This window comes from Pseudoliparis swirei, chromosome 23, assembly GCF_029220125.1.
Source record: "Pseudoliparis swirei isolate HS2019 ecotype Mariana Trench chromosome 23, NWPU_hadal_v1, whole genome shotgun sequence".
Taxonomy (NCBI): domain Eukaryota; kingdom Metazoa; phylum Chordata; class Actinopteri; order Perciformes; family Liparidae; genus Pseudoliparis; species Pseudoliparis swirei.
The window spans coordinates 19067952-19088617 of NC_079410.1; the positions used below are offsets into that span (position 1 = coordinate 19067952).

The 20666-nt window shown below is 47.9% G+C and overlaps 1 protein-coding gene across 2 annotated transcripts in view; it reads right to left on the reverse strand.

The window, feature by feature from the left end:
- LOC130188894 (myosin-10-like) overlaps positions 1 to 20341 on the reverse strand; it is a 52610-nt gene extending 32269 nt beyond the window's left edge. Inside the window, exons 1-3 of one of the 2 annotated variants that reach the window (XM_056407445.1) lie at positions 20134 to 20341; positions 18853 to 19242; positions 13129 to 13285 (exon numbers count right to left, since the gene is read on the reverse strand). In XM_056407445.1, coding sequence (XP_056263420.1) covers positions 13129 to 13285; positions 18853 to 19197 — 502 coding nt within the window. In that variant the 5' untranslated portion in view covers positions 19198 to 19242; positions 20134 to 20341. Of the gene's footprint in view, positions 1 to 13128; positions 13286 to 18852; positions 19243 to 20016; positions 20034 to 20133 lie in introns of those variants that run through there. The other variant, XM_056407446.1, reaches the window with a different exon arrangement.
- Positions 20342 to 20666: the final 325 nt, after the last annotated feature.

The following is a 20666-nucleotide window of genomic DNA, read 5'->3' on the forward strand; positions in this document are numbered from 1 at the left end:
CCAGATTACTACTATAACCACGACAGAGCGAGGACTTTACTGGAAACAAAAATCACTTTTCCACACAAACAGATGTTTTTTTAATTTCACCACCTCATCAGCACTTTTTAGCAGCGGGGTTAATTCCTCCGCAGCGACTCACAGCCAATGGCGTCGGTTATTAAGGAAATAAGTCGGCCCCGTCGTTCATCACGGTTGGACCGGACCACAGTCCCCGTCTCCGTTTGGATACGAGCTAAATGCAAATGAGAAGGAGAGCGTAGGAAGAGGGAGCTCTCAGAACAATCTGCCACAGTTCACTGGAGGTGGAAACACTTTGCTTCTCCTCCGTGTTCATGCTCTAAAAGCAACACTTTCCACTGATGGACAGCTGGTCCTGCACGGTGACCCTTAACTCATGAGTTTGCTGTCAATGTTATCATGTCGAATCAAATCCAAAACAGCTGAACACACATTTTAAATAAAGTGTGCACTGCAGTTCACACAAAAGATGAAACTTTGTGTACTTATTTGTCAATTTCTGCACTCCAGTCAATTCAAACAACTGCACACGGTCTTTCTCTCCCTCTACACTCCCGTGGTCGGGTCTGTGCGGCACAGCAGGGTTCCCTCCGCTGCTCATAATTTATCCCCCGCGAGGATTTTTAAAAAACAACCTCATTCTTCACATTCCAGAGCGACCCCCGTCTCCCTCCATGTGCACAAAAGCTCCAATCGTTACAATAACCCTCTGATTACCGACCTCATCCCACCCTGTACAGCCTCAGTATCCCTCTGTGTAACTCTCAGATTATTGTTATGCTGTAAACTATTTTAGTCCAAAAGAGGCCAAAAGATTGGCATGATATACGGTATTCTCAAAGCTCCACGCGGCTGTAACTAAGTAAACTTTATTTATTTTGCACTTAAGGAAAGTATTCAGACCCCTTCAAAATGTTCACTGTTTGTTTCATTGCAGCCATTTGCTAAAATCAAAAAAGTTAATTTTATTTCTCATTAATGTTCACTCAGCACCCCATCTTGACAGAAAAAAACAGAAATGTAGAAATGTTTGCATATTTATTAAAAAAGAAAAACTGAAATATCACATGAACTGAAAATGAACTTTTTGGATTTTAGCAAATGGCTGCAATGAAACAAAGAGTGAACATTTTAAAGGGGTCTGAATACTTTCCGTACCCACAGTATCACAGACAAAGTGTCACAAAGTGCAGTACAGTAGTCAATTAAAACCATTTGGCAATAACAAGGGCTAAAACATAGGAAAACATGTGACACGAAGCATGCCATGTAATAATCTGCAGTCACGTTAACTGTAAAGTATTTAAGTCAACGGGCAAAAACAACAGCACAGTCAGCGTCACAGCTCCTAAACTCAACCGCCAGAAACATTCTCCTCGTTGTTTAAACCAAACCTCAGTGTTCAAAAACATTCAGAGCACAAATATCATAATTACGTGCATTTATTGTCAATGGTCCTCAGCGATGCGGCTCCATGACCCAAAGTCTAACCCACTAATTGCACTGCTCCTAACTGTCCCAAATTGCTGGTGCCGTGTTAAGTCTGTGAGGATCAGCTGTCAAACAATCCGTAATCACATTCATTAATCTCACGCGTGTGATAACATTGGCAAAAATAACTAACAGGAAAATTCCTTTCTCCGTCTCATAAATGTATTATTTATTTAAGTGTAGCGGAACTCACTGACCAAGATGCACGTCCATACACTTTTTAAAACACATTTCAAGAATATTGCAGGTTAAAAAAGAAAAACTTTTAAAGTAGGAACATAAGTTATAGAGCCGACATACAGTGGCACATACATGGGAGTTAGTTTGAGAGCATAAAGTTCAACCTTTCGGGGTCTTTGAAGCTGCATGTAACACATTTTTTCCACATTGGGGTTCAAGCTCTCACAATTTGCTTCGTAAAAAAAAGTCGTAAAACGCAATTGCCACACACACACAATGAAAGTTCTGACGTCATGGCAACCGCAAGAAATCCTGAGTGATAGCGAGTGAGCCGCTCTCTCGTGAACCGCTACCATATGTGGTGAGAAATTACCCAAAATACACACCAACACTCGTGCACACACACACACACAGCTCCCTCGACACGGTAGAATATGGTGATTGTATTAGTGGAAAGATTAAAACAATAAAGTATTTAAACGGCGGCCTGCTTCCTCATAACAGCCTCGAGCTGAGGACACAATCCAGAGCGACGGGGAAGCAGAGGAACAAGAGCTCAGTGTGTGTTCGACGGCTCGTTGGCATTCCCAGACAGTGGCAGTAGGAACTGGGAAGTGTTGCTCTCTGTGGATACCTGCAGTGATTAACTGTCACGCTGAGGCTCCTGGACAATTATGACGAGGCGCACATTAAAACAGTTAGGTGGCGGGCTGAAGAAGATATGCAACATAAACAGCAGTTTTGATAAGATAAACTGACTTGAGAAGCTGAACGCTCTCCCGCTCCTCCTCTTTTAGACTCTTATGTCAAAATGCTGCTAAAGCTCCATGTCTGATTGCTGCTATAATACAGACTTAAAGTTTTTATAGTTCTTAATTTATATGTTGTCTCAATGTTATTTGTTGTTGTTAACTGTTTTGCACTTTATTACTATTTCTACAGTCAGTTTATGTTGGACAAGAGAGTAATGTACTTTTAGATCTTCAGTATGTTTGCACAAATGGAAGAAGTGACAATAAAGGTGACTTTGTCACGGGGTGAGGCTCAGGTGCAGAGAGACAGGCTGGACTCCAGGTTTGAGTGAAACAAAAAACACTTCACTTCGGAAAAAGGTCAAACATAAAAACTCTGGCTTGAAAGCGACATGAGACAATCAGGGAGACAGGAGTGGCTGAGGGCAGGTGAAGGGAATGAAACAATCAAGGAGACAGAGGAGTGGCTGAGGGCAGGTGAAGGGAATTAACTAATCAAGACAGAGGAGAAACAGAGGAAGCATGGAGGAGACACAGAACACATGAGACACAGAGGAGAAGCGGAACAGGGCGTTACATACTTTGACTTTGAATAAATCCTCCAACAGTGATTGAGGTAATACTCGTGAAGAGCGAAGTGAAGGAGATGGTAGGCCGAAGAAATCGAACTATCACAGGTTGAATGTATTTTTGAATAAGTACTTCCTGCAAGGCATTTAAAACATAGCCGATGCTTGAGCGTAAACAAACCTACTAAAAACTATTTAGTTAATGTTACTGGAGTACTTTTGCACTTCTTTAAAGTTGGATGTCTCACAACAGACGGATTAAAAAACGATTAAAAATCCAAGCCGCCGAGAATGGGTTAAGCTCCAGGAATGCTGGATCCTACATTTCCCATAATGCAACACCCAACGCCTCCTCAATTCCCAGGCATTTTGAGTAGCCGCTCAGCCGATGACTCAAACACTGTGTGCCCCCCACTCACTTTGACCTGCCTGTTGTTTATGACGCAGCGATATGAATATTCAACTTAATTTGAGTCGTTTCTATTCACGGAGACGCGTCTTTCCCTCCAGAATGAATGTTACTCACATCTTTTTATGTTACTTTGCATTCTGTCTGAAAACAGCTTAAAAGCCACAGAAGTTTGTACATGTTGAGCAGTGCATGATGGGTAAATTGAACATTGTCATAAAATTGAAGTGCGTATCCAAATACATCTTTCACCTTTCTCAAGGGAACTTCGACGATCGGACTGAAGTCACTAAGACTTCATTATTCTAAGAATAAATAAGTTTCACAGTGACAACGTCGCCAACAGAGTCCAATAGACGGGAAATAAAGATGAGAATACGAGAACTGTTTAATCTCTCATCACGACAGTTCCCTTGAAGCTTTAATGATCCGGGACATTCACCAGCTGAGGAAGCAGCAGCAACTCTAACAGATACTTTGTCTCTCAGATTGAACTGTAATTAGCACACCGGACCCATCGGTGACTAAACAACCACGTGAGTCACAGTGATGCTGTACAACCAGCTGCCAGAGCGGCATTCATCCATCCATCCTACCAACAGAAGGGCAGACGGCCCCATGAGCCGACGGGCCGTGTGTGTGTGTGTGTCTGTGTGCGTGTGCTGAAATTCAGATGCCCCTGGTTTCCATCCCCTCCTATCCGCACTGGGGCCTCTTGGGTGTGGACCAACAGCAGGGACACTAACGGAAAAGCGGGGGGGTCGAGCGTGGCGGTGGGGTGAAACTATTTTAATGGCCTTTACCTATTTATGTTTAATCCTAATACATAAATAACACACTCTCCCTATGTGCCGGTCGGTAACAAACCACAAATAAATCAAGCAACAAAGCTGACTAAGCAGGTGAGATGCTGCATTTTCCGGCATGGACAAATGGGTGGAGGTCCGTCCTGAATCCCCCGGGAAGTCCCAGGAAGTCGCCCTGTGCCTCTGGCACATGTCAATACTTCCCAGGAGGGTGGAAGAGCGTTGGGCGGTTTAGGAATGTGGCCGGCTAGACGGGGCGAGAGGGGTGCGGCGGGACGGGACCAGATAGGGGAACGAGAAGGGGAAATGGAGATAGCAGAGGGAAAGCTCAATGGTGAAAACAGAGGGCAGATATGGGAGCCGAGGAGCTATAAATGACATCACGCCACCCGCCCACGCCCATGTGTCTTTCAGTACTTCTGATTCATTGTGTGAGGGATAGCGATGTCTGGCAGCTGAGATCACGGGCGCAAATAGACCCACATCATTGGTTTGTGAGTGCCTCCACCCAATGACAGCAGTGTGTGAGGGACCACCTGAGGGAGTGTGAGGGTAGAGAGAAGATCCAGCACACACACACACACACTAGCAGAGTGGAAGCTGTTCTCATCATTTACACTGTTGTCACATATGAAATGTTAGAGCGTGTTATTCCGCTTCTCAGCCCTCGTGTCCTGTGGGCTTGAGCCTCGCCGTCCGAGCTGTACTCCAGAGAGCAATCAGACAGGACTTTGGAGTCTTTCCCTTTTTAAAGTCCCACAAAGCACATTTGTGAGAAGGAGAAATGACAGAAGTCTGGCAGGGAGGAAAAAGAGGAGTATCGAGATCGACGAGAGAGCTAGAGAGAGAAAGAGGTGACGAGGACCAAGTGTTCCTCATGGAGAGGTGCTGGGCTCGAGTGGCACACATTCTTGGGATAATCAGAGGATTCTTTGAAATGTAATACGTCTATTTCCCTGCATTAACTGTGCCGGTGCCTTGAAGGGATGTGCCAGGTATTTGGCAGCACGGCAGAGAAAACATGGAGGAATGGAAACGCACGGATCAACTTCCCAGTCGGGGGAGGAAGCAAGCGGGACTGGAAGGTCTGGTGTGGGTGGAAGGGACACACTTCACTTACTGAATCATTTACTGTGGATGAGGAGAAGAGCCACCCCCACACACATCAGTGAAAGTGAACGGACCATGTGACCAGTGCTGCGTGGAGAAGCGGGCGACGTTGCGAGAGCGAGACGTAATCTGTGTTTTTGGTTCACTGAGCGCGGCGGTCAAGCCGGACAATGGACCAGCACAAAAACACACAGACGCACTCGTGTTGTCGTTCCCGCACAATAGCGAAGAGGTGAGGGGTCTATTCTCTGCTCCTGGTAGACTGTGTCACTATCCAGACCTTTGTTTACTGAGTAGACTTTAGTCGCATTCCACTCATAAGTCCAGATAAACACAACGTTGTTGTCTCTAACTGTCTGACCTATCGCCATGCAGAGACACCTTCTGACCAGCGGGAGTGTTTGTGTTACAACTGATTGGTCTTCATTCACGACGACGACGACGACGAAGAAGAAGAAGAAGAAGAAGAACAAGAACAAGAAGAAGAAGAAGAGACAAATTCAAGATTTTGTCAAAAGATATGAAATATAAAAATGTTCCTACATGTAAGCCAAGGAGGGGGGGCCCAACTCTCAGGTAGACATATTAAAAGAGAAAGTGGAGGGAGACGCAATCTGGTTCTCTCCTTTTAATGGCATCGGCCTGGACGCGGCTTCCGTTCAGCACCGCGGACAATCCCCAGATGGCCCGCTGCCGTCACACCTCATCACGGCCGTCCACTGTCCACGCCTCTCACCGTCAACAGGGATTACCTGGTCAGGGTCCCGCGGAAATACAATACACATTACAACTAATGTTGCTGAACGATCCACGGCACGGTTTTACACACAGGCTGGAGTTATCCCCAGAATATGCACGGGACAGTGTGCACTAGGCACCGTTTGGTTTGGTGCTGCACACCAGAGGGTGAAACTACCCCTGTGCTGCTGGGTGTTGCCTTCAGGTCAATGAAAGGGGAGAGAAGGAGCAGTTCCGGGAGATATGGCAGCAAGTATTTGGCAGTGTAATGGACTGCAGATGGCAGGCCGCCGGGTGGCTTGTTTGGTCCACAGTGGCTCTTTGTGATGGCCGGGCCGGCCGTAATCCAACAGGACTCGGCTGTTTTTCGGGTGTGTGCCTGTGTGTTTGTGCTGGCACCTCTAATATCAGAGCTGAGCGCCGCAGCCCCGCGGGAATCCAGACATCCACGGGGGAGCAGGGCTTCAGTCACAGGGGGGGGGGGCTGTATCAGTGTGAGACTGTGTATGAATCAGTGAAAGAATATTTCATTATATACTGAACCGAAAAATTGGATACAGGACAAAAGGTTTTCCGAGAGTGTTTACGACAAGTAGAGGTAAAACAAAATAAAGGTAGCTGAGAGTCATAAAAAAAAGAGAGTCTTGGATAAGCGCCAGATTTCTGTGAGTGTGTTCAGATGAATAAATACACACGTGTCATCGGTAGCTCATTAAACGGAGTGACAGAGTGGATCAAGACGGCACGGTGAGACGCACGGCCGTGCAGCTGGCTGCTCCTCCTGCGGGGTCGGGGGGTGTTGGGTGTCAGTGAGAGGGCCGTGACGGCGTCAGTCAGGTAACCCCATCTGCGGTGCTGAGGCTTCTGGAATCGACGCTATGCGTCTCTCATGACAACACGACCCAAGAATGAGGGCAATGCATGACATGACAGAGGCTCTCCCTTAAATCATCTCACCACAACCTCTCTCGGTTATACACACAAAGTCATATCGATCAGCTTCTACTCTGTGGACCTGGCGAACTGGATACTCTTAAGTTTCTCCTTTACATTAATACAATACTATAGAACGGGCACTCGGTAGAGTGCATACCTTCGCATATCACAAGATTGGGCATTGAATTATGAACATGTTGTCATTAGTTGGTATAAAGAAGATTTTGACCTTTTCATGACCTTGACCTTGAACTTTGACCCAATTGATCCCAAAATCTAATCAAATGGTCCCCGGATAATAACCAATCATCCCACCAAATTTCATGTGATTCGGTTTAATACTTTTTGAGTTATGCGAGTAACACGCAAACAAATAAATAAATATACGCCGATCAAAACATAACCTTCCGCATTTTCAATGCAAAGGTAATAACTGATGCGAAGGAGGGAGGTGAATAGATGTAGCCTCATCAACTTGTAATACCTAACAAATGTGCAAGCTGAGGATAAAAATGATTAAGGAAAGCCAAGGCTCAAGTTTCTTTCCGTGGAAGTGTCACATACATGTGCGTGACTCTTGACAAACAACAGCTGACCTGGTCATCGGCCGTCCAGGTGGGGAACGTGTCTGTGTGTGGGGAGGAGCGTAGCCGTATACCAGACCTGAGCCCCGAACACAAATAGGATTTTATCCTGTATAAACTCCACAGCTGTCTGCCATTAAAGGTGCATCTGCTCGTGTGTGTGTGTGTGTGTGTGTGTGATTGTGTGTGTGTCTCTGTCTGTCTGTGTGTTTGCAGTTCACTCATGCAACTATGTTGTTTTAACAGGCTTCCCCATTTGTCTGAAAGTCATCTCTTGAACACGTAGTCATTTAGAAGACGTCACTCACTCACAGACACACACACACACACACACACACACACTCACACACCTGTTGTGTCACTCAGGCCCTGGGTGTGCCGTTGACCAGCCCTGACTGCCCCAACACGAGGCCTCATTTCCCAAGAAACAGCTCTTCAGCTCCAGACCTCCCCCTACACACACACACACACACACACACACACACACACAGCACCCTGGTCCCAGCCCCCTTCAGACCGCACAAAGCCCCCATTGTGCGGCCCCATGCTCTTCCCCTTGTACCCTCTGCTGCGTTCCCCCATAACTCTCCGCCCCTCCTGCCCCTCTCGCTTCTGCCTGACTCCATCGTTCACTATTCAGTCTTCTTCATCTTCGGTCCACTTCACTCTCTCTTCTTCATTCTTCAATCTCCACGACCGACCCTGTCGATCGTGTCTGCCGCGGCCCGCCCTCTCTTATTCAAAGCGTATCCCCCTTTTTCTCCCACTATCCCCTCCAACATTCCCTCCCCTCTCCCTCCTCCCTCTCGTCTCTGTGTTCCAAGACATTTTCCACTTCTCCGCCCGCTGTGTTTCCTCCTATGTCTCCTTCTTGCTCTGCTGGTTTGGAGATATTTCATATCTAGGGGTAGGCTGTAGGTCACGTGTGGCAGAATTATTACTGGAAAGAAAATACAGAATGTAACTCTCTGCAGTTCCGTCTGTTATTTGAAGATATGTTTTTATAGACTCCTGGTCATTAAAACCACTAAACTCACATTGGTTCTAGACCCACATTATCAGGGCTCCAATAGTCTGGCTGCCTTGTCTCTTCCACAGAGGGTCAGGTCAGTGAAATAGCTCCCAACACTGCCTGTTTCTCTCCGCCAGTAATGACAATATTATTTAAAAAAAGGTTCAATTCATTTAAAAAAACACTGCTGTTGACTCTGGCACAGCAAGCACATAGTGGAACATGTCCTGCACCGACAGGTCTCGTCCACACCAAGAGGACCCACAGTTTGACCACATGCAGCAAGTCCACCTTTAAACCAGAAACAATGGCTCATATTTTCGGTGCTCGAGCTGCGCATGAATGTGGACTTACATACATCCTTCTCATTATTCTTGCAACCACATGCCTGAAGCACTTAAGAATAAGAATAAGAATATACACTTTTATTAATCCCCAAGGGGAAATTAGTTCTCTGCATTTAACCCAGCCTTAGTTATTAAGGAGCAGTGGGCTGCGGTGAAGCGCCCGGGAAGCAACTGGGGGTTCAGTGCCTTGCTCAAGGACACTTCGACTTGCAACTAATGGGGAGAGCGAGGATCGAACCCACAACCCTGCGGTTGCAGGACGGCCCTCTTACCCCACTGAGCTAAAGCCGCAATGTTCAAGGAATTGTTTGCCATCCACACCCTTCTGTGAGAAATGAGTGTTTTTTTCGCCTTCTCTTTATTCTACAGTGCCATCTGCGTTGCTCCAAAATCCGGACCGTGAGGTGTAGACTGGAATCTTAAGAAATCCCACTGTACTGTGTGCTTTTATAATCTCTCTTTGTCAAGATGCAAATCAAGGACTGTCGATCGCATTCGGTCTCGCCTGGTTCCGCCAGTGTGCACCCGTGACGCTCGTGAAGAGAGGTCTGCCGTACCGTGTAGGTCAGGGGTCGGGAACCTATGGCTCGCGAGCCATATATGGCTCTTCCGGTGACGGCATATGGCTCCCAGACAATTTTGAGTTTAAAAAATTATAATCTCCGCCCACCCCCTTGTATTTTTCTCTCTAGCGCCAGATTACAGCAGAAGTAATTTAAGGTCCTTTTCTTAAAGACATCTTTGTTCTTTTATTAAACTAAACGTCTGTAATTGATCGTATCTAATCAGCAGCATGTTTCTGTCTCTACATGACGCGTTAACACTTCTCGGCTCGCCGTCTCGCGCGCCGCAGAGCTCCGATGCCGGCGCTCTGCGCGCATCGGGGCGGAGCAAAGAAAAAGTCACCTGCACCCCCCCGTAGCATCATGCCGCACCAGAAGTCGCATTAAAAGCAAGACTACGTTAAAAATACTATATGGCTCTCAATGAAATATATTTTGAAATATTTGGCTTTTATGGCTCTCCCAGTCAAAAAGGTTCCTGACCCCTGGTGTCGGTGGTATGAGCACAGCTATCTCTGGCATTCACCTAATGACCGGCTCTGTTAAGCCCCTGTGGTTTCCCCAGTAAGCTCAGATACAGTAACACTACTTGTACACGGCCACCCGGGTGAGAAGCAGCCTAATCCGTCTTCCTGGGAAACAGCAGCGTGAGCCAGAAACAGTTCTAGTTGAGGGGGGAAAGAGATGAATGTAAACGGCTAAACATACAAACACAAGCGGAAAAGCCGGAGACCGAGTGAATCGGGGACTCTGCCAGACGAGCTCGCCTTTTGGTCCGGCGACTGGAGGGGTGACAGAGGAGAAAATGGGGGAACGCGCAGTTAAATAGAGGCATAACTATGGCAACGCTGGTTGTATCTTGTACTTGAGGGGGGCGATGAGAAGGTGGACATTCCACAACACTCGTCCTCCTGTGTTTCCTGATCAAAAGGAGGAGAAGGAAGGAGCAAAGCCAACTGAAAAACAGTATTTTTTTTGAATGTTCAAGTGTAAAGGCGACGGGGGAACTTTCCCTCTTCGGTGTTTGTTTTTTCTCGAACCAGAACATTCTGGTTGAAAGAAAAGAAAAGAGAAAAAGACAAGAAGCAAAGAAAAGGGGTGGAAATGAGGAGAAGCCAATTGCTCTCGTCTCTGAGAGAAGAAAGGAAGTCATTATAAACCGGGAGGAGATCAGCGATTGGAGAGTTAAACGACGCCGTGTTCTCACACTCAGCAGCATCAGGCGCCCTGAAGTCAAGAGACAGAAGCCTCTCAGAAGCGCTGTCACTCACCAAGTGACACCTCTGTTTGAGGCTATTTTTGGTCACACGCACACACACACTGATAGACACACACACACACACACAGGTATCCATGGCGACACACCCTTGCTCCGGGTAACGGGGCCGCTTGGACGACTGCGACGACAACGTGACGGTGACTCAGCTTGTAGAATTTAGCACAGCGCCGTATGGAAAGCCGGGACAGTGATGACCTCATTGCACAGGCTGCCGGGCCCCCGGCGAGGGACGGCGGTCCGGAAGAATGAACACCGGGGAGGGGGGGGTCAGACATCTCGCAGTGTGACAACAGGTTGAGAGGAGTGTGTGTGTTCTTTGTGTGTTTACAGGAGGATATGAGTGATTCAGGAGGAAATGAATGACTTGAGACGGTTTGGACAACGTTAGCATCAAACGACTCGACGGGAACAGAACTCGGGGGCTCGTATCTTCACGAGAGTCACGCTTTGAGGTCCCGAACCAAACTTTGACGTGACGTGCGATCCCCGCCGCTCTGGCCCGGCTCACCCCGGGGCTCCGGTCCGAGTCTCAGCTGCCCGGGTCTCTCCACACGGCTGAAGACTCGGACCGGAGCCCCGGGGTGAGCCCAGAAAACGAGGACAGCGGACCTCCAGCACACCAGTCAAGACACACACAACTCTAGAGCTGAGGAGGTCCGCCAGACAATCGCTGACGATGTCCCATGAAGGCTGGAGAACGTGGGGAGGCATGGGCGAACCGGCTATTGAAAGAATCAAATCCCGTAGAAACAACAGGGAGAAAGTAGAGCTGTAGTTTGACAGCGACGGCACGCAGCAGAGGGCCACGCCGTCGACGGGGACTGTGATACAGATTCTGCCTGTTCCAGCTTCTCCTTCAGAGACTCAAAAACTATTAGTCAGACCCAACGTGGGTCACAGTCCGGTTTCTCACGGGTATTCACATCTTCATCAGGGTGGATGACTTGACCGTATCATATAAACTGTAAACGGAATAAAACTCTGAGTATGAAACAACTGCAGTTTGTGGCATCATGGACCAGGTCTGCAGTGTGTGGACAGGGTGAGGACATCTCTCTGTCTGTCTCTCTCTCTGTCTGTCTCTCTTTGTCTCCCTCTCTCTTTGTCTGTCTCTCTCTCTCTCTCTGTATCTGTCTCTCTCTCTTTGTCTGTATCTCTCTCTGTCTCGCTTTGTCTCCCTCTCTCTTTGTCTGTCTCTCCCTCTAACTGTGTCTCTGTCTTTGTCTCTCTCTCTCTGTCTGTATCTCTGTCTCTCTCTCTCTCTTTGTCTCTCTGTGTCTCTCTCTCTCTTTGTCTGTCTCTCTCTCCAACTGTGTCTCTGTCTCTCTCTGTCTCTCTCTTTCTCTGTCTGTCTCTCTCTCTCCTGACGATGGTCTCTCTCTCTTTCTCTGTATCTCTCTCTCTCTCCTGACGATGGTCTCTCTTCGCCTGCTCATTTCTCTCTCTCTCTGTTTGCTTCCCTCTCTCCCTTTGTCATCAGGGCATCAGCCCTCACAGTCGACCCTCTCACCGCCCACGCTATCAGGAGCTTGTAACGGATCCACAAGGAAAGTGGACCTTCTGGTTGGGCTCTCGGAGTAGAGCAGCATGATGATGTTCTTTAGCGAGCGAACACTAAATCAGGTCTGCTGGAATAGAAGTCACCGTGGTAGGGAAACAGGAAAGAAAGAACGTTCATGGTTTGGAGAGAGAAACAGAAAACAGGGCCAGAAGGTTACATAAGAACACCAATAATATTGAAAAACAACTTGAGAATGAACAATGTAACTTAAAAATCCAATCCTAAATCCTTTGCCCAGCGATTGCGACGTTGATGATGATGATGACGAAGAGTCTCTTAATAGCGCGCGCAATTACCAATCGACCAAATGCCATCGGTGACGCAACTGGAAAAATTCCGCCAGATAAGTGAGTCGTCTACTTGACCCCCGTCGTTAAAATCACACCCCCTCGGACATAATCGATGATGTCACATCCTCTCTGACCTTGTGACCTTTCGCACACTTTACACACTTTCTTCCCACACTAATCTCCCAGGCTATGCAGCAGAATCCCACGCTGCCTGCAAGTGAGCTAAAGCCCCAGCTAAAGGAGCACACACTTGCATAAAAAACACTCGGCTCAGTTTCCAGTTTAACGGCTACCCAACGACACATCAGTGAAAAAACATCTGAAAGGTTGAAGTCGTGTTTGTCCTCGGAGATGATGACATCTGTAAAGTTACTTAATAATCCTACTATTGCATTGTGACACACTTTCACACACCTGTCAATTGAGACCAACAGGATCAGATAAACGGGTCAATCAGAGGAAAACGACCGTCCGCCATACCTTGAAGCATGCAGCGGTACGCTGACTCGGAGATGGCGTAGATGTGCGGCGGCATCTCGTGCCTCTTCTTCCCTCTGTACATCTCAATGATGTTCTCTGAATAGATGGGCAGGTTCTTGTAGGGGTTGATGACCACACAGAATAGGCCAGAGTACGTCTGCAATTAAAACATACAAAACAGACGAGCACGGGTTAAACAACGGTGGTGTTTTAATGGAATTGTTTGTTCGGTGGTGGAGGAGGAGCTGGTGTTTACACCACTTTTTATTAGGTAAAACATGTTTATTTTTTATTGTTTTGGTTTTTATTTAAAACAACCAGATTTTTTTAAAGCACTTTATTTTTATGGAATTTGTGTAAAGGCTAAAAAATGTGAATAAAGTGTTTTTTAAAATTCAAAAGAAATCTCTCTTGCCAGAATCTGAAGTGGATATCGAGAGAAAACACTCAGAGGCCTGTGAAAGTTTCTATCCGTTTAAATCATCAGGTCTGCATTCTATCAGCGAAGCACGACCTGCCGTCAGTTTTTAGGAGCTTACATCATCATCGCGGGCATGCAGAGAGATATAGACCAGACTTTAGATTAGAGAGTCAGTCTAGAAATGAAACACTGAACAGGCTCTCGTGCAGCAACAAAAGAGTCCTGCTAAGAGCCAGAATGCTCAGCGTCTATATATCATAGCATCATGAAGACTTCCCGACTCGTGGTGTTGCATTTGGCCGTGTTAGTAAAATATCCCCCCCACCCCCCCCCCCCCCCCCCCGAGAGTGTGTGTGTGTTATGAACGCTTCGACCCAGCAGCAAGGTGGCCAGGAGCGAGTGAGAGGCCCCGGCGAGGCAGAGGTTCTCTCTCATTCGGCAGATGCTGTGGCGGCTTTGCATTCCCTCTGTTGACAACACGGAGCAAAGAGCTGCTTACTTTAATCACCGGCATGTTAGGCTAATCCCATTGGCTCGCGAAAATGCCCATCTCGATTTACCAGCTACCCGGTGCTTACTGATTAAGAGTAAAATCTTAAGAGCGTTAACATAGCAGCAGACATCTCATTTAGTGGAGGCAGCTGGCTCGCTTCGGGGCCCCGGGGTCAGAGCGGCGGACATGTTTGTGTGTTCTGTCTTCTTCCGGGACCACGAGTGCACTCTCGCGCGACATCGTTTCTCAAGGACCACTTGGACCACAAAGCGAAACAGTTAAGGAAAAGGGAAATTGGAAGCATTGTCTGTAAACTGCTTTGTGACGGGGTTTTAAAAAATCTCTTCTTCTTCTTTTGGAGCTGCCAGCGTGCCTCTTGGAGATCATAAAAGGCACATGTTGGAATGACTGAGCCTCTTTTAAGGAGCTCTACGTTTCAAAAAGCCGTCTCTTCCTTTATCCTCTCTTCTTACTGCCGCTGCCGATGAATGGCATCACACCATAATAAAGTCAAAAACAGATGGAATATGTATGTGTCCTGCGGTGATCGGCTCTTATCGAAGCGTCGAAGATCGAGACATCTGCTTCGTGAATAAAGATTTAAAAAATGACATCCAAGGCCGAGGGAGGCGCCGTCACGCGAGTGACCACGCCGTCACGAAGAGGGCCCGGCGAGCAGGCGGCGCATTGTGACCGTTACATAAGCGCTCAGGTAGGGCCCTCAGTCAGCACTGAGCTGCTGATGCTCGAGTACCGCTGATAGACAAAAACGAGAATGGGCACTCGGTAGAGCGCATACCTTCGCATATCACAACATTGGGCAAGATTTTGACCTTTTCTTGACCTTGACCTTTGACCCGATTGATACCAACATCTAATCAAATGGTCCCCGGATAATAACCAATCATCCCACCAAATTTCATGCGATTCGGTTTGATACTTTTTGTGTTATGCGAGTAACACGCAGACAAATAAATAAATACACGGCGATAAAACATAACCTTCCGCATTTTCAATGCGAAGGTAACAAAAGGACGGGGAAAGAGGCCGAGGCCGACTGACATGAAGAGGGGGAGCAGTGATCTGGCAGAAAGAGCGAGAGAGCGAGAGAGCACGCCGAAATTCTAACTCTCCGCTCTCTTTTTTTTTCTCCCCCTGAGTCCAATGAAACATTTATTTCCCCCTTTATCTGGAAACTGGAGCTGGGGTGTGTTCTGTCCTCTTTGGTTCTGGCTGTAGAGAGAGAGCTGGACGACAGGAGCGCCTCAGGCGGCTACGAGGTACAAGGGGGTCACTGTAATGTGCTGCATCACGTCTCTATATATGCCCGGTGATGACCGTGCATGAACCTGCACGCAGCACTTAGAGCTGTCGAGAGATGAAACGGATGAATATTTTCATTGCTTGAGAATTACATTACCTCCTCTAAAAATAACAACAGTGGTTTCATTTTTAGTTTGAGCTCCCTCGTTATGTCATGCCTCAAAATAGAAGCATTTGATACTTTTCACATGCTTGTTGTTGGGAGGGCCGTCGCTTCCCTCACAGGACTGATTGTCATACCTCGCAGGATCGAGGCGACGGAAAGAACATCCGCTGCCCGGCTGCCAGCGAGCAGAGCGTTCGACGGACTCGGCGGCGGCTGCCGACAGCGCCACGAAGGAGAAGGTGATGTTTCCTCTGTGAAAGGGGATCCAGGCGAGGGGATGCCGTGGCCTGGGAACAGCTGAGCGACAGCAGACACAACAGCCGACCCCATCTGCCACCTCTAGTCAGGCAGGCGGGCGGCGTGCCCACGTGGGAAGGAGCAGGGCCCTCTAATGGAGCCATTGATCTGTGTGGAGGAGAGGAGGCCTTGACCGTTCCCTGGACCGTGGTTCCCTCCAACCGTTTCATAACGGGCTGGCGAATACTTCCGACTGGGCTTTGAAACACGATCAATACGCCGAAACGCTTTGGTATTAAATCGTCCTGACGGCAGCAGGACACCTGCCGTTCTACAGCTTTAACAAGTTGTGAATCGTCGCTCGCTGAATTTCTTTTGAGCGGTGTGACCGTCAAAACGTGCACCGCAGTGCGGCTCGTTGAAATGCAGCCGGGTTCACGTCGCACATGCTCGCGTTTGTCTAAACATCAGCGACAGCGTAAGCAAACAGGAAGCCAGAGGTTACACCAGGGACCTGCAAACGTCCAGCTGCAACGGGAGACCACATGTGGCTTTGATTCAAACATGTACACAATCTCTCTGCAGGGTTGGGAGGATGAGGATGGCTGTGGTTTGCCCTGCAGCAGACCCAACAGTGACCCAAACACAGTTTGGAGGAGGAGGGAGACGGGCATTTGAATCACAGGAATATAAAGAAAGAACATTTACGAATGTTAGAAATGATATGAAGTCTAGATGCAAAGTCCAAGTCATTTTTGTCCTGGATCAGCGAGGCAGGGAAGAGGAGAGACGCAACAGGCAGGGTTCTTACACATTTTGACCAATGGATTTCCATGACTATTCCATGACTTTAAACCAAATTTCCATGGCCAAACTGAAATCTCAGTATAAACATGAACAATTCAGAACATTGTGCGTATGGAGAGCGGAGGCCGACTTATATTTTGACCGTCTTTCTTTAAAAAACATATTAATTATTTCAAACTCGGCGTAAATGAACATGTGATTATAACACATTTCCATGTCTTTTCCAAAACTTTTATGAATTGCGTTATTTCCATGACTTTTCCAGGCCTGAAAATGACCATTTTAAAATTCCATGACTTTTCCAGGTTTTCCATGAGCGTACGAACCCTGAACAGGAGTGTGGGAAAGGGAGTCGAGGTGGTGAAGACAGGGTGGACACTGGACACTGAGTGGCCGGCGGGAGACAGACAGACGGACCATCTTTTTGACGTGGAAGAATGCTGAGGATTTCTAGCAGCTGAGGCTGATCCAACGACACAAAGGCCCGCTTGTGGCCCGGCGTGGCCCGCTGTGCGTTGGGTTGTGGTTATTAGCCCGTGATTCACCAGACAGCAAGCTGATGAGCTGGCTCCACAGGCTGAATTGACGGCACACGGACGATGAGGAACCGCAGAAGGAGCCGTGAGTGGGACATATGAGCCGCTCAGAGATCAGAGGCTTTAGAAATGCCCGTGGTGACCTGGAGGTTTCAGTTGCTGGCCAGTAATCGCATTCGATCCACAGAGAAACCACACGCGGAGAGAGAGTTCCATCACACAAGAGCCAGTATGACTCAGCCATGGCTATTTCTTTTGATAATTATGTCAATATATTTGTGTGTGGGGGGGTGTGTGTGTGTGTGCTGATCACAATATGATTCAGATATTGAGTCTTCCCAACCACCTCAACTAAGAACCCCTGAAGGGGGGGGGGGGGCATTATGTTATGTCTAGGTGTAGCTGAGCTCTGGGGGGGAGGGGGGGGGGTAAGTCAAATATACTGGAAAGTGTTTAGAAGTTCTTCTGAGAAGCGGCTGAATGAGGAGATTCTCTTCCTGATAGAAAACTCAACACCGTCGGACAGATGTTTAAAGTTCTCTGAGCCGAGGGGTGAAATCTAGAAGCTTCAAAGCCTGTTTTGAAGAAACTGTGACACTATGGTATTAGAGAAAAAAATGAAGAGGGAGGAACTGGGAGAACTGGCATGTCAATCCCATCGTTGATACCTCCTTCACCGAAGTATTCAAGTCTTTACTTCTACTATTGCACTTTTGCACATAAGAATTTCACGAACCGATTATACTATAAAAAAAGGGGACATAAAAAAAAAAAACTTGAAACTTGAAACTATATGACGAAACTGAAACACTCACTTTTTTGAGTTAAAGTAACACACTAACACACACAACGGGGTTTCCTTCGAGAGACAGCGGTGAGGGTTTTATCCTGTCTTGTGAGGAGGACAAATTATAAGTGCAACAATTCCCTCTGCAGCCCCCCGGTCTCAGGTTCTAACCAACTCACATTCTATTCCCGGAAAACATGTCACTAAATGGGTCAAGATCGCAACTGGAGCGTCCCAGAGCTGCTCCATCTGGAGTGAAATTGCGCATTGGGGGGAAAACTGAACTTCTAAAACACATTTACTCTGTGGTGGTCTTGTGGTCTGGGTTGTAGCCACTGGCTCAGGCAACCTGTAGATGTGTTGGGCGCATTAAACAAGGATTTTCAAATGAATCTGAATTAAAGTGTGTGGGAAATGTTTAAAAAAAAGAAGAAAAAAAAAGAGGAGATACCATGCTTTTTGGGGCGAAAAAAAGGTGTTTTGTTTTACACAGAAAGAGAGGTCAAGCCGTCTCCACCAGTAGTGGCACAGGACAAACAAACGGAGAGCAGTAGTGTTTATGGAAGAGGCCTTTGGCTTGGGTGAGAGAGAAGCTATGGGGGGGGGGAGTGATTTGTAACCCAGAGGCACTAAAGACAGATGATCCAGTGGAGGTGAAAGTCTGGCTTTGGTTAAAAGACAAGCGGGATCTGTCCCGCATACCGTGTGTGGGGTCAGGAATTCATACAGGAGCTCAATGCCCTCTCTGTGCCCAAACAAAAATGATCAGATCTCACTTTCACACAAAAGTGCCAAAGTCAGACGGCTTAAAAGTTAAGACTAGTGTGCATACAAGCAGAACTATTGCCATCCTTTTTATTATTATTATTATAGCAGCTAGGGGTGAAATTCTTTCTACATCTGTGAGATTCTGGGAGTCTTAAGGTTAACCGCACCCCCCCATCCCGTGTGGAGAGTAGAAACGGTGACAAAAACACAGACACTCGTTGAAGGCTCGAGGGTTAAGTCACTCACGTATATGAGCCCAGAGTAGTAGCGGTCCTTTAGGTTGTGCAGCACGGACGCCTCGTTCAGACAGGTGAGCTCGGCCATGTCCTCCACCTTGCTGAACTTGGGCGGGTTCATCTTCTGGATGTCATCCTTGTTGATCACCACCTTCTTGCCATTCTCCGCCAGCTCCAGCTGCACCTCCTCGCCCCGCTCCTCCCGTATGCTGGCCGCCTCGAAGCCATTGCGCTCCGAGGGTATCCACACCAGCTTCTTGGCCGTCCAGTCGGCCTGCGTGGCCGGGTTGTAAACCACGGCCCGGTCCACAAACAGGTACCGCTCTGGGTCCTCTTGCCCACTCCGATGAGACATCTTACCTGGGGTTGTTTACCAGAGCAACAGGGGGGGGGGGGGCACCTGAAACAGACAGGGGCGCAGGGATTATGAAGTAGGATAGGAAATAACAGCTCCTGTGCCCTTTAAAACTCTGTAATAACACTGTAGTACACATATTTAACTACAACAATCACATTACAAACAGATCAGTCTGTGTAGCAGAAGAATATGCAATTTGACACCAGTTCAGAAAATGACTACTGATTTAGACGGGGACACAAATTTAAAGTTAGACTATAAACTGGGTGCTCCACAGGGTGACAGTCTGCAGCCAGTGCGCATACTGCGTAGGGCTGCTCCGATGAGACGACCGGCCACTTCTTCTCCTACAAACCCAGCTCTATGGCACAAAAAAGTCCACCGTACAGCACACATACATATTGAGTATATATATGTATATCCCCCCGTAGTTCAGGCATATTTAACGGATAAAACGACATATTTAACGGAAACCCGCAGGGGTGATTTAACGCTACGCATGTGAGGCTAATATCTGCAGTATTTAAGCTGCGCACCTGATATAGCAAACTAATGTGACGTTCAACGAGTAACGGGAGTGAGCACGACACGGTAAATAACGACGTTACAACGGCAGTTATCACCGGGGAACGACCGTTATGAAGGTTAACTTCTTAGCTATATAAATATACAAATAACACTACCTGCAGTAATGTTAACACACGAATAAGTGTGCAGTTACTCATTAAGCTAGCTTGACATGAATAAATAACACTTATTATCTTATAAAGAGTTTATCTAACATAAAAAGGGGGTCCGCGGGATTCCCCAACTCACGCGCTCTTGTCCCCTGAACGCGGACCCGGTGTTACGTCAAACTAAGTTCCCATAGAAACCCGCTCCGCTGCCCACGCGCTCTCCGCGCTCCGTCCTCGCGGCTCGCGCGTCGTTTACCTGGCGTGTCGTGGGTCAGCAGTCCGTTCACCGAGCAGCGCGATCTCTTCCCTCCGGACGACGAGCTGCGCCACACAACCGACTGGAGCGCGGGCACGTGCACTGGGGGGCTCCGGAATGCGCGTCACGCACGGTGCTCCCTCGACACTGGGGGGCTCGTGCTGAACGGAGCGGACTTGACCGTTGCTGCTCCCGCCTACGACGGACTGACCGCGCAGATCAATACGCCACACCGGGACACCCTGCGAGATGACTCACTGGGGCACAGATGGGGATCGTGTGCGCGTGTGTGTGCGCTCGCGCGCGTGTGTGTGTCACGGTCTCTTTTTAACTCGCGCATAAACACGGTGGTGACGCGCTGCACGAGGACATTTGTGCAAATGCTTTTTAAAGAAACCAATGCCAAACACATCTATGTATTGCGCGCACGCAACGCACACACACACACACACACACACACACACACACACACAGTCTCTCTCCTGCTCTTCAGTCATTGGTTGAGAGAAACCAACCCTTCAAATTGAAAACCA